This window comes from Phyllostomus discolor, chromosome 5 (assembly GCF_004126475.2).
Source record: "Phyllostomus discolor isolate MPI-MPIP mPhyDis1 chromosome 5, mPhyDis1.pri.v3, whole genome shotgun sequence".
In the NCBI taxonomy this organism is placed as follows: domain Eukaryota; kingdom Metazoa; phylum Chordata; class Mammalia; order Chiroptera; family Phyllostomidae; genus Phyllostomus; species Phyllostomus discolor.
In genome coordinates, this window is record NC_040907.2 from 29,975,264 (window position 1) to 29,987,475 (window position 12,212).

The following is a 12,212-nucleotide window of genomic DNA, read 5'->3' on the forward strand; positions in this document are numbered from 1 at the left end:
AGGCTGGAGCCATTCAGAGCACTGCCATCGCCCCTGGGGTGGGCTGGGGATCGCAGCAATATCAGCACCACACACCTTTCGTGAACGCATACATTTACTTAATCCACAATGTTGAGTACTGGATTCCTAGTTCTGCCTTGCGTTGTTCTGCCTAAACAAAGGCTGATGTAGTCCACAGCTGTCATGCCAAGCTAGGAGAATGGGACCAGTGAAGGAAGGCTGCATGGAGGAAGCTTCATCTCTGATGGGAATGGGAGGCTTCCGAAGTAGAGCACTTGGGACTCAGACTGGAGGCCAGGGGAGGCCGGGTCCAGTTGGGAGGGAAGAATTGGAGAATGCCTTTGCGTCCCAGGATAGGTTTCTGGCGTGGGGTTAGGGAGGCACTCAAACTTGCACGTGGTTGGGGAGAGGTATAGAAAGTGGAACTGAGCATGCGTGGGAGGAGGTATTGCAGACCCCAGAAGAGGAGGAAGGCAGGACCTAGTATTCTCCGTGTACCTGAAATTCCCCCACTCTGTGGCACCTGACCCGCCCGCGCTTCGGTCAGGGCTTGGTCAGCACCAGGGACAGCTCCCGCCCTGTTCTCCCTTTGCAGGGTTCCTTCCCTTATTGTCAGTCACAGTTCCCCCCGGGCTGCCTCTCAGGCGCCCCAGCCATCTCCTCAGTAAGACCAGAGGAACACATCTCGGTTCTCCCCACTCCTTTCCGTGAGCCTGAGTCTCCTTAGAAGTGATAGAACTGGTTACTTTTAGAGTCATCCCCTTCCCCTGCTCTTTTCCCAAACTTTACACAAATTCTGTGTCCATTCTTCATCTCGCTCAATCTCTTCCCATGCCAGCCTTTCATGTGCCACCCCCTGAGGCCACTCTGTCCCCTGTACCCCATTCTCACCTTACTCTTGATTTCCCACTTAGTTCTCTTCCCCTACGACATCCTATCCCGTGTCTTCTCCCTCCTCTTCTCCCCCTCCCCCATGACCAGTGCAGAGCAGTACGCTAGGAAAATGAGAAGTCAAAAGGCCCAGCTTCTGAAATCAGACCTGGGTTTGTGCCAGACTTGCTGTGTCTTACTGGACACGTGGTTAGCTTCTTTGAACCTTGGTTTCCTCACCTATAAACTGGGACAATTCTTGCTCCAAAGACTGTAAACTCTAAGAATATACTGCCTGGTGAACAGTAAGTGGTCAATGTTTGCTTGATTGACTGACTGTGGGATAATAGCAATACTTTCAGTGCACATGATATGTGAAGGACTACTTTGTGAGGTTTTATGTCTAAATTGTTTTGACTCAGCAATCCAATTAGGAATACTATTGCTACAAGCCCCATTCTGCAGGTAAGGAAACAGCCATGGAGACAACAGAGCGGCTGAAACTGAAGTAGTTATTTTCGGGGAGCGGGTATTTCTGAGGGCACACAGCAGGCCCAACCTGAAAACTCCCAGCTCCTGGGGAGGAGGGCCGGGGGAACTACAACACCCATAAGGCCCCGCGCCTCCTCCTGAAGCATTTCCGATTAGCTTTGGGCTCTGAGGCCAGCCATTGGTTATGAGCCGTTTGGTGGCGAGGATTGAAGGGTGGGAGCCGTGCTGGTTAACAATTGGTACAATTACTATCAGGCCTGCCTTACAAACCCGGAAGTAGTAGCTGCGGTTGGCTCACGTGTCGTGAGGATCTGGGACTTTGGGTGTGTGGAGGGGATGGTCCACGGGTTGTGGACTGACTGATCCTTAACTCCTCGCCCTCACCAAACAACTCTGACCCATTGAGGGCTGGTTTTGAGGACGCGGGGACCGAGGGAGGTCCCCGCTGCCTCCTGCCAACCTAAGCTGTGCCTCATGGAGTCTACATTCAGCAGTCCCGCAGAGGCGGCGCTGCAGCGGGAAGCGGGGGCCGCGGGGCTGCTCACTCCTCTTGAGGATCTGGACCGAGTATACGAACTGCAGCGAGTTGTGGGATTTGTCCGCGACCTCGGGTGTCAACGGGTGAGGGCAGGTTAGGGAGGAGTGGCTCACTTCTCTGGGGGTGGGTCTCCCAGAGGATCCAGATCTTGGAGTAATTTTGTGAGGGTGGCGGAGTGGGGGAGGTGCTCCTCTGGGAGGAGGGTCTTTGAAGGTTGGTTGGGTAGGGACTCCAGGAAGGTTTTCCCTGAAGAAACCGTGGGGAAGGAGATGCCGTTTCTGACTCTGTGATTTATGCTTACAGGTGGCCTTGCAGTTCCCTGACCAGCTATTGGGAGATGCTGGGGTTGTGGCTGCACGACTGGAGGAGTCCTCGGGGTTGAAGATGTTCATTCTGGGGGACACGGCCTATGGCAGGTGTGAACTTGAGCTTCAGGATGGAGTGTAGGGTAGACCTAGGGGCGCAGGGCTTGTGGTGTTTCCCTTTTATGATGGCACCTGCCCCTAATGGCTGTGTTTCTTTTAGACGATGATTGATGACTGCCTTCCTGAGACTAGCTCCTCTCAGCGACGGTGTCTTTTTGTAACATCACCTTCTTCACTGATCACATTTCCCATTGATGACAGCAGCTCTTCCTGATGACACCCCTCTCACTAATGGCTCTCCCCCACAGCTGCTGTGTGGATGTGCTGGGTGCTGACCAAGCTGGAGCTCAGGCCCTCGTACATTTTGGCCCTGCCTGCTTAAGCCCCCCAGCCCGCCCGCTGCCGGTGGCCTTCGTCTTTGGTCAGCGTTCCGTGGCCTTGGAGCTCTGCGCCAAAGCCTTTGAGGCCCAGAACCCAGACCCGACAGCTCCAGTGGTGCTGCTGAGTGAGCCGGCCTGCGCCCATGCCCTGGGTGAGGGGTTTTGCCTGTGCATGCAGGGAGGGCAGGTCAACTATGTGGTGCCTTATTCCTGCCTTTCAGCACACTCCCACAGAGTTCCCGATATGGCCTGGACCCCAGCTTTTGCTTTTTTTTTTTTTAATTGTATTTTTTGCCTTTGGTTTTGGGTCCCACTTGGTCTTCTGGGGAGGAGGGGAGCTCTTGCCTTGCCAGGCCCCAACCCCGCACCACCTCCTTCTTCCAGAGGCATTGGCCACTCTGTTGCGCCCACGGTACCTGGACCTGCTCGTCTCCAGCCCTGCTCTTCCCCTGCCGGACGGCTCCCTCAATTCAGAGCCTGAACCCCTGGAGCGTTTTGGGCGTCGCTTCCCCCTGGCCCCAGGGAGGTGTCTGGAAGAGTATGGTGCTTTCTATGTGGGAGGCTCTGGGGCCAGCTGTGACCCTGACCTCGACCCTGACCTGAGCCGGCTGCTCTTGGGTTGGACACCAGAACGACCCTTCTTCTCCTGCTGCCCAGACACTGGGAGGACTCGTGATGAAGGTGCCCGGGCTGGGCGGCTAAGGGCACGCAGACGATACCTGGTAGAGAGGGCCAGAGATGCTCACGTGGTGGGGCTGCTGGTGGGCACCCTGGGAGTGGCCCAACACCAGGAGGCACTGGCGCACTTGCGGAACCTGACACGGGCTGCCGGCAAGCGCAGCTATGTGTTAGCTCTGGGGCGGCCCACACCTCCCAAGCTTGCTAACTTCCCTGAGGTGGATGTCTTTGTGCTGTTGGCCTGTCCTCTTGGTGCCCTGGCTCCCCAGCCTTCTAGTGGTTTCTTCCGGCCTGTCTTGTCACCGTGTGAGTTGGAGGCCGCCTGCAACCCTGCCTGGCCATCTCCGGGCCTGGCTCCCTACCTCACGCACTACGCTGACTTATTGCCAGGTGAGTGAGTGGTGGGGCACTGCCTGAGCTGGAAACACTTGGGGCATGGAATCAAGAGCCGGTATGGATCATCTTTCTCCTTCCTAGGCTCTCCCTTCCATGTGCCTCTCCCACCACCTGAATCGGAACTGTGGGACACCCCAGATGTGTCACTCATTACTGGGGAGCTCCGACCCCCACCTGCCTGGAAGTCATCAAATGATCCTGCATGCTCCACCCTGACCCCGAGACCTCAGCTGGAGCTGGTTGAGAGTAGCCCAGCAGGTAAGTGGGCTGAGTCTCCACTCCATCTGAACTCTTCCCCCAGATGCAGCCCACTCAGCCTCAGTCCTCTCCCTTTGCAGCCTCATTCCTTTGTTCGCGGAGCTGGCAAGGGCTGCAGCCTCAACTGGGTCAGACACCAGTGACAGGAGCCGTGAGTGGAAGACGAGGCATTGCCATCGCCTATGAGGATGAGGGAAGCAGCTGATACCATGTGGGGCCAGAGGCACAGATGGACTTAAGAACCACTGCTAACTGTTTTGGTCCTGGGCACTCAGGAGCTGCGGGCTGGGGTGCAAATATGGCCAAATCTAGGAAGCACACTGTGCACAACCAGTCCTGAAAGTAGCGCGGAAATGCCACCCAGAAACCCTGATCACAAGGATATGAATCTCTTAAGGGAGTAGGCCCCCAGTTCCAGATGAACACGCACTTTGCCAAGAAGCACAACAAGAAGGGCCTGAAGATGGTGCAGGTCAGCAGTGCCAAAGCCAGGAGCGCATGTGCTAAGGCTGTTGAGGACCTTGTAAAGCCCAAGGAGGTCAAGCCCACGAGCCCCCAAAATGATAACCACACGCTAAGTCCACTTGCCTATATCACTCACTCCAAGCTTGGGAAACGTGCTCGTGCCTGCATTGCCAAGGGTCTCAGGCTCTGCTGGCCAACATCCAAGGCCAAGGCTCAAACTAAGCCTCAGGCTGTGGCTACAGCTACGGCTCAGGCTCCTAAAGGTCCCCAGGCCCCTACAGAGGCTCCAGTCACAGTAGAGGCCTCTATCTGCCTATATGAGTATGGAAAGACTGGAGTGACCCCTTGGCTTCTGTCTACATGGAGCTGGTATCCTTCCATGCTTTCGCACAAATAAGCCTGAGGCAGGATCTGTCCAAAAAAAAAAAAAAAAATCACTGCTAAGACCTTTCAGTGTTCCCTGTAGCAACCTTGCCTTTCTACCAGGATCCTTGAAAGAGCCTGGCTGTGGGGAGCGCAGACAGCCTCTCACCGGAGATAGGATCCAGCTCTGTCTTGTCCTGGCTTAGTAAATGTCTGTTGTTTGACTGACGGGGACTGATTTGGGGCTTTCCTGAAGCCTCTAGGCTATAGATGGTCTAGACGAGGATTTCGCAACCTTGGTACAACTGGCAACTGGCATTTGGGGCCAGATAAATCTTTGTTGTGAGGGGCTGTTTGTACATTGTAGCATGTTCAGCATCAGCTCTGGTCTCCGCCCACTAGATGCCGGTGGCATACCAACTGTGATAACCAAAAATGTCTCCTGACATCGACAGATGTGGCTTGTGGGGGCAATACTGCCCCAAGTTGAGAAGCACCAGTCCACACTCGTGCCGTCCAGTATACCAGCCACTAGATACAGATGGCTAATAAATGTAACTTCATTAAAATTAAAAACTCATTCTCCCAATCATACTAGTCGTATTTCACTACTCAGAGGGCCATACGGGAGGACAGCATAGCTGTGGGCACTTCCGTCGTCACAGGAAATCCTGTCAGCCACTGCTGGTCTGTACTGGCTCTGATTCGTTTCTCAGGGAGACCACAGCGCCTTGAATAAACCAGATACTTCTGTTTCTTTCTCTTCACCAAACACTGCAGTTCCCGCACAGGTCCTGTGAGTGGAGATTTGAATCGTATTCGATTGGACTCCTGTCCTCACAATGTAATTTGGAGGAGAGGCGGTGAAACAGGCAATTACCACACAGTGCGACGTTACTCTGTGTGAGGAGCAAAGCCCAACAGGGGCAGCTGGAACCCGAAAGAAGCTTCCCAGAGGGGTGGTGCCTAAGCTGAACCTCTTGAAAGGAAAAAAAAATTACCAGGATTGGGCTGGGGTGGGGGGAAGAGGCAGAAAACTGTACTTGAACAACGATAAAGAAAAATGATCAGGAGAGGAGTGAGAAGGACGCTGGGACAAAGGCGTCACGCTGCTTGAAGACAGGCACGAACCAGCACGGTGGCTGCTTCGAGCAGAGTGGACTTGTCAGGCCCTAAAAGTTGAGAGGGCTGAAGTCAAACAACTCCTCTTTTTCTTAAATTTTTTATTTATTGACTTTAGAAGAGAGGAAGTGGGGGCGGGGAGAAACATCAACTTACTGTTCCCTTTATGCATTCATTGGTTGCTTCTTTTATGTGCCCTGACTGGGAATGCACCCTGCAACCTTGGCATATTGGGATGATGATGATGATAACCAGCTGAGCTTCGGCCAGGGCCTGCGACTTCTTCGCTCTCCATCTTTTTTGAGAATCTTGGCGTACTGGCATTGTCCAGGGTGTTGAAGAAGGAGGTAGACAAGGGGGACGTGGCCCCTGCCCTCAGGGAGTGCCCCGTCTGCCAGTAGAGAGAGATCTGTAAACTGACCATGGTAGCCGGGACAAGGTGGGCACCAGACACATAGTCTACAAATTTTTTACAACTGAAACATTAAATCTTTTTTAAAATGTAAGACACACACACCATAAATACCTGAAGAAAACAATGAAAGAAGATGCAACTTTCAATATATTAAAATGTGTAGTACTCTATAGCAAACCCATACATCAAAATTGAAAGGGATGCCCTGGCTGATGTGGCTCAGTGAATTGAGCACCAGCCTGTGAACTGAAAGTTTGCTGGTTCAATTCCCAGTCAGTGCACATGCCTGGGTTGCAGGCCAGATCCCCAGTTGGGAGCGTGCAAGAAGCAAGGGGCAGCTGACCAATGTTTCTCTCCCTCTCTCCCTCCCTTCCCCTCTCTAAAAATAAATAAATATAACCTTTTTTAAAAATTGAAAGGGATCAACCAATTGAGAAGATATATATTGCAATAGTATAAGCATCTTTAAAATATATATATAGATGTTTATACATCTGAAAGAAAAGTTAAACATCGACTGCAAAAAACAACAGATATGAACAAAGTAAGATATTTAGAAAATGGTAAATGTGTATAAATATATATTTGTAAATTCAACAAATACTTATGATAAAATAAGATGTTTATAAGTAGTGAATATATAGAAATTAAACACTTTGTAGGTGAAAATTCAATTAAAATGCAGATGTTGTCTATCAACTGGAAAGAATTTAAAAGAATAGAAATAATGTTGCTGATGAGTATGTTATTTTGTGCACATTTAATTTCAATAACTTAAAAAAATACCAAAAACATTTCAACATGTAATAATAAAACGACTTTGATTACAGCTCATACTCAATATTTTGTATTAGTTTCAGGTGTACAGCGTGGTGGTCAGACAGTCACATACTTTGCCAAGTGTGCCCCCCATACTTCCAGTACCCACTTGGTATCATACATAGTTACTGCAATACTACTGACTATTCCCTGTGCTGTATTTTACCTGCCCTTGACTATTTTGTAACTATCAATAACAAACATGTATCGAACACCCACTGTGTGCCAGGCACTGGGAATACAACAGTGAGGTCGACAGAAATCCTTTCCAAGGTGCTTACATTCTCATGGGTGGGGAAGAGATGGACAGCAAAAACACTCAGCATGCCAAATGGTGGTAAGTGTTATGGAGGAATACAAAGCTAGGAGGGGGTTTGCACATTAAACAGGATGATCAGGGAAAGCCTTTTGAAGAAGGTGAACGAAGACCGAAAGGAAGTTCCAGAGTGAGCCACATGGATAATTAGGAGAAGCAGAGAGAACCAGTGCAAGGCCAGTGCGGGGCGGGGCGGGGCGGGGCGGGGTGGGGGTGGTATATACAAGGATAGCAAGGACGCCAGCGCAGCCAGAGGAGTTAGTACGGTTGTAATAGAGATGAACTCCGGGCATTGGTAGAGAGGCCTACTTAGGGCATTAACAGGACTATGGGTTTGAGGGTGAAATGGAAGCCACTAGGGCATTTCAAACAGGAGAGTGACAAGGTCTTGCAGAAATTTCATGAGGATCACGAGGGCAGAGGGGGAGCCCAGAGCAGGCACACCAGCTGGTCTCGGGGTTAGGGAAGGCTTCCTGGAAGAATGGTTTCTAAGGATCGGTAGGCATTAGTTAGCCAGGCCTTAGACTAAGTGAAGCACTGCGAAGCGTGCTTCGGGCAGAGGAAACATTGAGGACTGGAGCTGACACCCTAGCGGAACTGGGAAGGAAGGAGAGGGCGGACACCCGTGGGGTCCTTGGTGTCTTGGGGGCTAAGCTGGGGAGGCTCACGAGCAGGCTCCGGTGTAAAGCAGGGCGGAGCGTCGGGGCTGAGAAGAATCGGCCTTGGAGACGAGAGGGACCGGTGAGAGGTCGTAGGACCCAGAAGGGCGCCGGAGCCTCTTCCGAAGCGCGAGACTACAACAACCACAAGCCTCAGCGGCTAGAGTTCCTCGGTCGCCAAGTACCGGACCCGCAAGGTCGCAGGGCCGGCCCGGCCCAGGGTCACGTGGTGCTGGCGCGTCACGTGGGCGAGTCAGGTGACGGTGCGGGGCGGACAGACTGCGGGGCAGACAGTGGACGCCGGGACGTAATTTTTGCTCTGTCCCCACCGACCCGTGCCCCGCCGTCGTTGCCGCCATGACGGGGCTGGCGCTCCTCTACTCCGGGGTCTTCGTGGCCTTCTGGGCCTGCATGATCGTCGTGGGTGAGGCCGGGCCCTGGCGGGCGGGGCCGGCTTCGGGGCCGAGCTGGCCGGTGTGGAGCCCATCGGGGACGTGGGGTCCCGGGAATACTGGGCTCCATTGCGGGCTTTGTACCCCGGGCTCCGGGACTTGCCTCACGCCTCTCGGGGCCTCTGACCCCGACAGAGGAGACGCGGATCTCCAGCTGCTTGAGGAAGGGCGCGGGCGGGGGTAGGTGGGGGCCGCGGAAGCAGCCCTGGTCGCTTTCTGTCGTCACCGCCTCGCTCTTGTCTCTCGGCTGTCGTCTCTCTTGCTCCAGAGCCGGCCTCTCCAGTTCCTCCTTTTTCCCCGGTCCTTTAGCTCCCCCTTGCCCCCGGCCGCGGCTTGTTGGGTAAACCGGCGCAGACTGGGCTGGCGGCATCCGGCGGAGTCTGGTCAGAGGTCCCCTCCTCGCCCTTCCGCCTGGGTGCTCAGTTCCGCGAGTGCCGCCCGGGAAACGTCTCGGACTGGGAAGGGTGTCACTGAGTGAGACGTTACTGAGGGAGTGGCAGATCGTGGAGGCCCGAGCAGAGGCTTCGGTATAGGCTGCCGTGATTTCCTGGCGGGGAGGGGAGGGGACAGCCTGAGAACTGCCTGTTGACTTAGGTGCAGGCAGACCTTTGAGGAGGTAGCCCATCGTCAGTTGGGCAGCAACTTCACGTGCCGTTCGGAGCTTCTCTCTCTATAGAGAGCAGCCCCTAACGCCTTTTTTTCTCACTGCTACAGGGATCTGCTACACCATTTTTGACTTGGGCTTCCGCTTTGATGTGGCATGGTAAGGCAGGGCACGGTGAGGATTCCCCCAGGAGCTGCCTCTCTGCAGCCTGCCTTCTTTGGGTTGAGTCCCCTCCTCCACCCCATCCCCAGCTGCCTGGGGTGTGGACCTTTGGGAGACATGAAGTCCCTTGTTTGAACAACCAGCACTGGTGGGGTCGCAGGTGTGGGGGGATGAGTCCACCAAGGCTGAATTGCTTTTGTCCCTGTCTCCACACCAGGTTCTTGACAGAGACTTCCCCCTTCATGTGGTCAAACCTGGGCATTGGCCTGGCTATCTCCCTGTCTGTGGTTGGGGCAGCGTGGTGAGTGTTGGGGTGGTGTGATTGGGGGGAGTGGTGAGTCATGGCAGGCGGTGTCATTGGGTCCTTAGTCACCCTGAGGGCACTGACAAGGTTGACCCCATGCTCATTAGTTTCTTGTCCTTCCAGGGGCATCTATATTACTGGCTCTTCCATCATTGGGGGAGGGGTGAAGGCCCCCAGGATCAAAACCAAGAACTTGGTCAGGTAAGGTAGGGACCCGCTGTCAGCACTGGCCGAGTTGAGAGCTGCCTGGTTGTTTGACCTGACAGTCTCTTCTGACCAGCCCCCTGATGGGGTGGGGTGCTAGTGGGGCAGAGGGGGCTGGGGACTCTGAGGAGGCAGGTTGGTTTCTTTCTCATCTCCTCTTCCTCTCAACCCCTTTTGCCTCCTCCACTAGCATCATCTTCTGCGAGGCCGTGGCTATCTATGGCATCATCATGGCAATCGTCATCAGCAATATGGCAGAGGTGCGTAGGACGGGGGGCTGGGCATCTGTTCCAGCGTGTTACAGACATTGCTTGGGGAAGGCAGAGGGGCTAGAGGGTGGGTTCTGATTGCTTCTCTGCCTCCCTCAGCCTTTCAGTGCCACTGACCCCAAAGCCATCGGCCATCGAAACTATCATGCAGGTAGGTTGGTGCGTAAAGGTAAAAAGCTGGGGTGTCTGCTGTCCCCCTCCTGCTCCCAGTTGAGACGCCTCATTTTGATATTGTCACCTACTTTGCACTGTTGGCTGGTATTGGCCTCAGTGCTCCCTGTCCGTCCCCCCAGGCTACTCCATGTTTGGAGCCGGCCTCACAGTGGGCCTGTCGAACCTCTTCTGTGGAGTCTGCGTGGGCATTGTGGGCAGTGGGGCTGCCCTGGCTGATGCGCAGAACCCCAGCCTCTTCGTGAAGATCCTCATCGTGGAGATCTTTGGCAGTGCCATCGGGCTCTTCGGGGTCATCGTGGCAATCCTTCAGGTGCTGAATCTGGGGCGGTGGGGGGCCTCTGTCTGCGTCCCTGACCCAGCTTCACCCTCTCCCTGAGGAGCTGCTGCGGTGCTCCCGTCTCTACCCACAACCACAGAACCCCTGAACGGCCTCACCACCTCCTTCCCATCCTCTGATTCCCCCCTTCAAAGCTTTCGATTTAATTTTGTTTCTAATCTGGAAACACACTGTCGTGTTTTTTCTCTCTTGCTTTGTGTCTGTATGTTTAATTTAGTCTCTTCTTGTTCTGTTATTTTGTCTCCTTGGGTTGGGATCTTGTCTGTGTTCAAATCAGCCTGTCCTAGTGTGTTTGACGCTGGTCAGCAGGGTCTGCGTGTGCCTGTGCGGACAGCACGTCTGAGTCGTTTGTCTCATCTGTCCGACAGTGTGCGAGTTTGTGACCAAGGACCAGCCTGGGGGTCTGAGGGTGACTGTGGGTACCTCGCTGGGTTGATTCTTGGCAACTGGTGCTGTCCATATGTCCATCTGTCTGTCCCACAGCCTAGCTGTGGTTGTCTGGCTGTCCCTGTCCATCTGTGTGTGTGTGTCACAGCATGCCATTCTGGCTTAGCCACCCATCTGTTGTTATCTGTCCATCCCACCATGAATTTGTTAGTTCTAGTCCTCTGTCATTTGTCACCGTCTTACCTGCTCCTCTGTCCCTGCTTGATTTCTCCTGTTCTTTTTTTTTGCAGACCTCCAGAGTGAAGATGGGTGACTAGATGATCTGTATGGGTGGGGCCGTGCCCCACTCTTATTTATTTGTGGTTTTCCTGGGACAGCTGGAGCTGTGTCCCTTTAACAGGGCTTGGTATTCTGAGCCCTCCCTGCACTCACTTCTCGCTGCCTGTTGACTTGGAGGCGCTGCCTGACTGGATCCTCAGTGTGGGGAGCGGGCTGCTGATGACTGTGCAGCTACGCACCTGCGCCCCACCTCCACTCCAACCCGTCTTTGCAGTGTTTGTGAAATAAATGTGGTATTTGTCTGGGCCAGTGTTGATTCTGTTGCCCTCCTTCACCGCCTTTTGCCTAAGGGTAAACAGGCCTACAGGCCTCACCTGGTGCCAGCCTCTTGCCACTCATACATTCTGTCTCTGCTCGGGATGGAGCTGGCTACTGGGTGGGGTGGGGAGGGTGCTGGGCTGAGAACTCTACCTCTGAACATCTGTGTTGAAGGGCATGAAGGAGTGGGGGGCGGGGTATAGGTATGGCCCCAGGTGTTTATGTGTTGGGAGGGGGAGAGTGTGCTAATCCCATATCCTTGGAGTTCTGTCTGCAAAACCCAAACTGGCCATATCTACTTACCCAGCTCTACCCTCGGGCATCCACCCCTCTGCCCTAGTGGGGCTTGAGGCTCATTTGCTTCTGCTCGTTCCAGCAACATCCCCTGCCAGTGACTAATTTGATCCCTTGTTCCTCGGGCCTTGTCCAGCCACTGCTGCTCCTGTCCATGTCCAATCTAATCCAACCTCCTGTTACCCTATAAGCCCCAGCCACAAAGTTTTGTCCACACCTTTGAGTGTCATGTCTGACTGGCGCCCGTTCCGCTGGCCCCTGGCAGATCTTTAATAATGCTTCCATTAATGAG

General features: G+C 53.8%; 2 protein-coding genes and 1 pseudogene across 4 annotated transcripts; all 3 read left to right on the plus strand.

Annotated features, from left to right (window-relative positions):
* Positions 1–114: 114 nt before the first annotated feature.
* Positions 115–4,532, plus strand: DPH2 (diphthamide biosynthesis 2). 2 transcript variants are annotated; one of them, XM_028511964.2, is made up of 6 exons: positions 116–1,983; positions 2,204–2,316; positions 2,574–2,797; positions 3,030–3,713; positions 3,801–3,977; positions 4,058–4,532. In XM_028511964.2, exons 1-6 carry the CDS (start codon positions 1,837–1,839, stop codon positions 4,180–4,182), a joined length of 1,470 nt encoding a protein of 489 aa, XP_028367765.1. In that variant the 5' UTR covers positions 116–1,836; the 3' UTR covers positions 4,183–4,532. The 2 variants fall into 2 exon arrangements, with proteins under 2 accessions (XP_028367769.1, XP_028367765.1); XM_028511968.2 differs by lacking the exon at positions 3,030–3,713 and having other exon boundaries at positions 115–1,983.
* LOC118500592 lies at positions 4,195–5,792 on the plus strand (annotated as a pseudogene).
* Positions 5,793–8,377: 2,585 nt separating this feature from the next.
* ATP6V0B (ATPase H+ transporting V0 subunit b) lies at positions 8,378–11,615 on the plus strand. 2 transcript variants are annotated; one of them, XM_028511890.2, is made up of 8 exons: positions 8,378–8,560; positions 9,303–9,351; positions 9,572–9,655; positions 9,782–9,859; positions 10,053–10,122; positions 10,231–10,282; positions 10,425–10,615; positions 11,320–11,615. In XM_028511890.2, exons 1-8 carry the CDS (start codon positions 8,494–8,496, stop codon positions 11,344–11,346), a joined length of 618 nt encoding a protein of 205 aa, XP_028367691.1. In that variant the 5' UTR covers positions 8,378–8,493; the 3' UTR covers positions 11,347–11,615. The 2 variants fall into 2 exon arrangements, with proteins under 2 accessions (XP_028367691.1, XP_035881818.1); XM_036025925.1 differs by lacking the exon at positions 9,303–9,351 and having other exon boundaries at positions 8,404–8,560.
* The last annotated feature ends 597 nt before the right edge of the window (positions 11,616–12,212 follow it).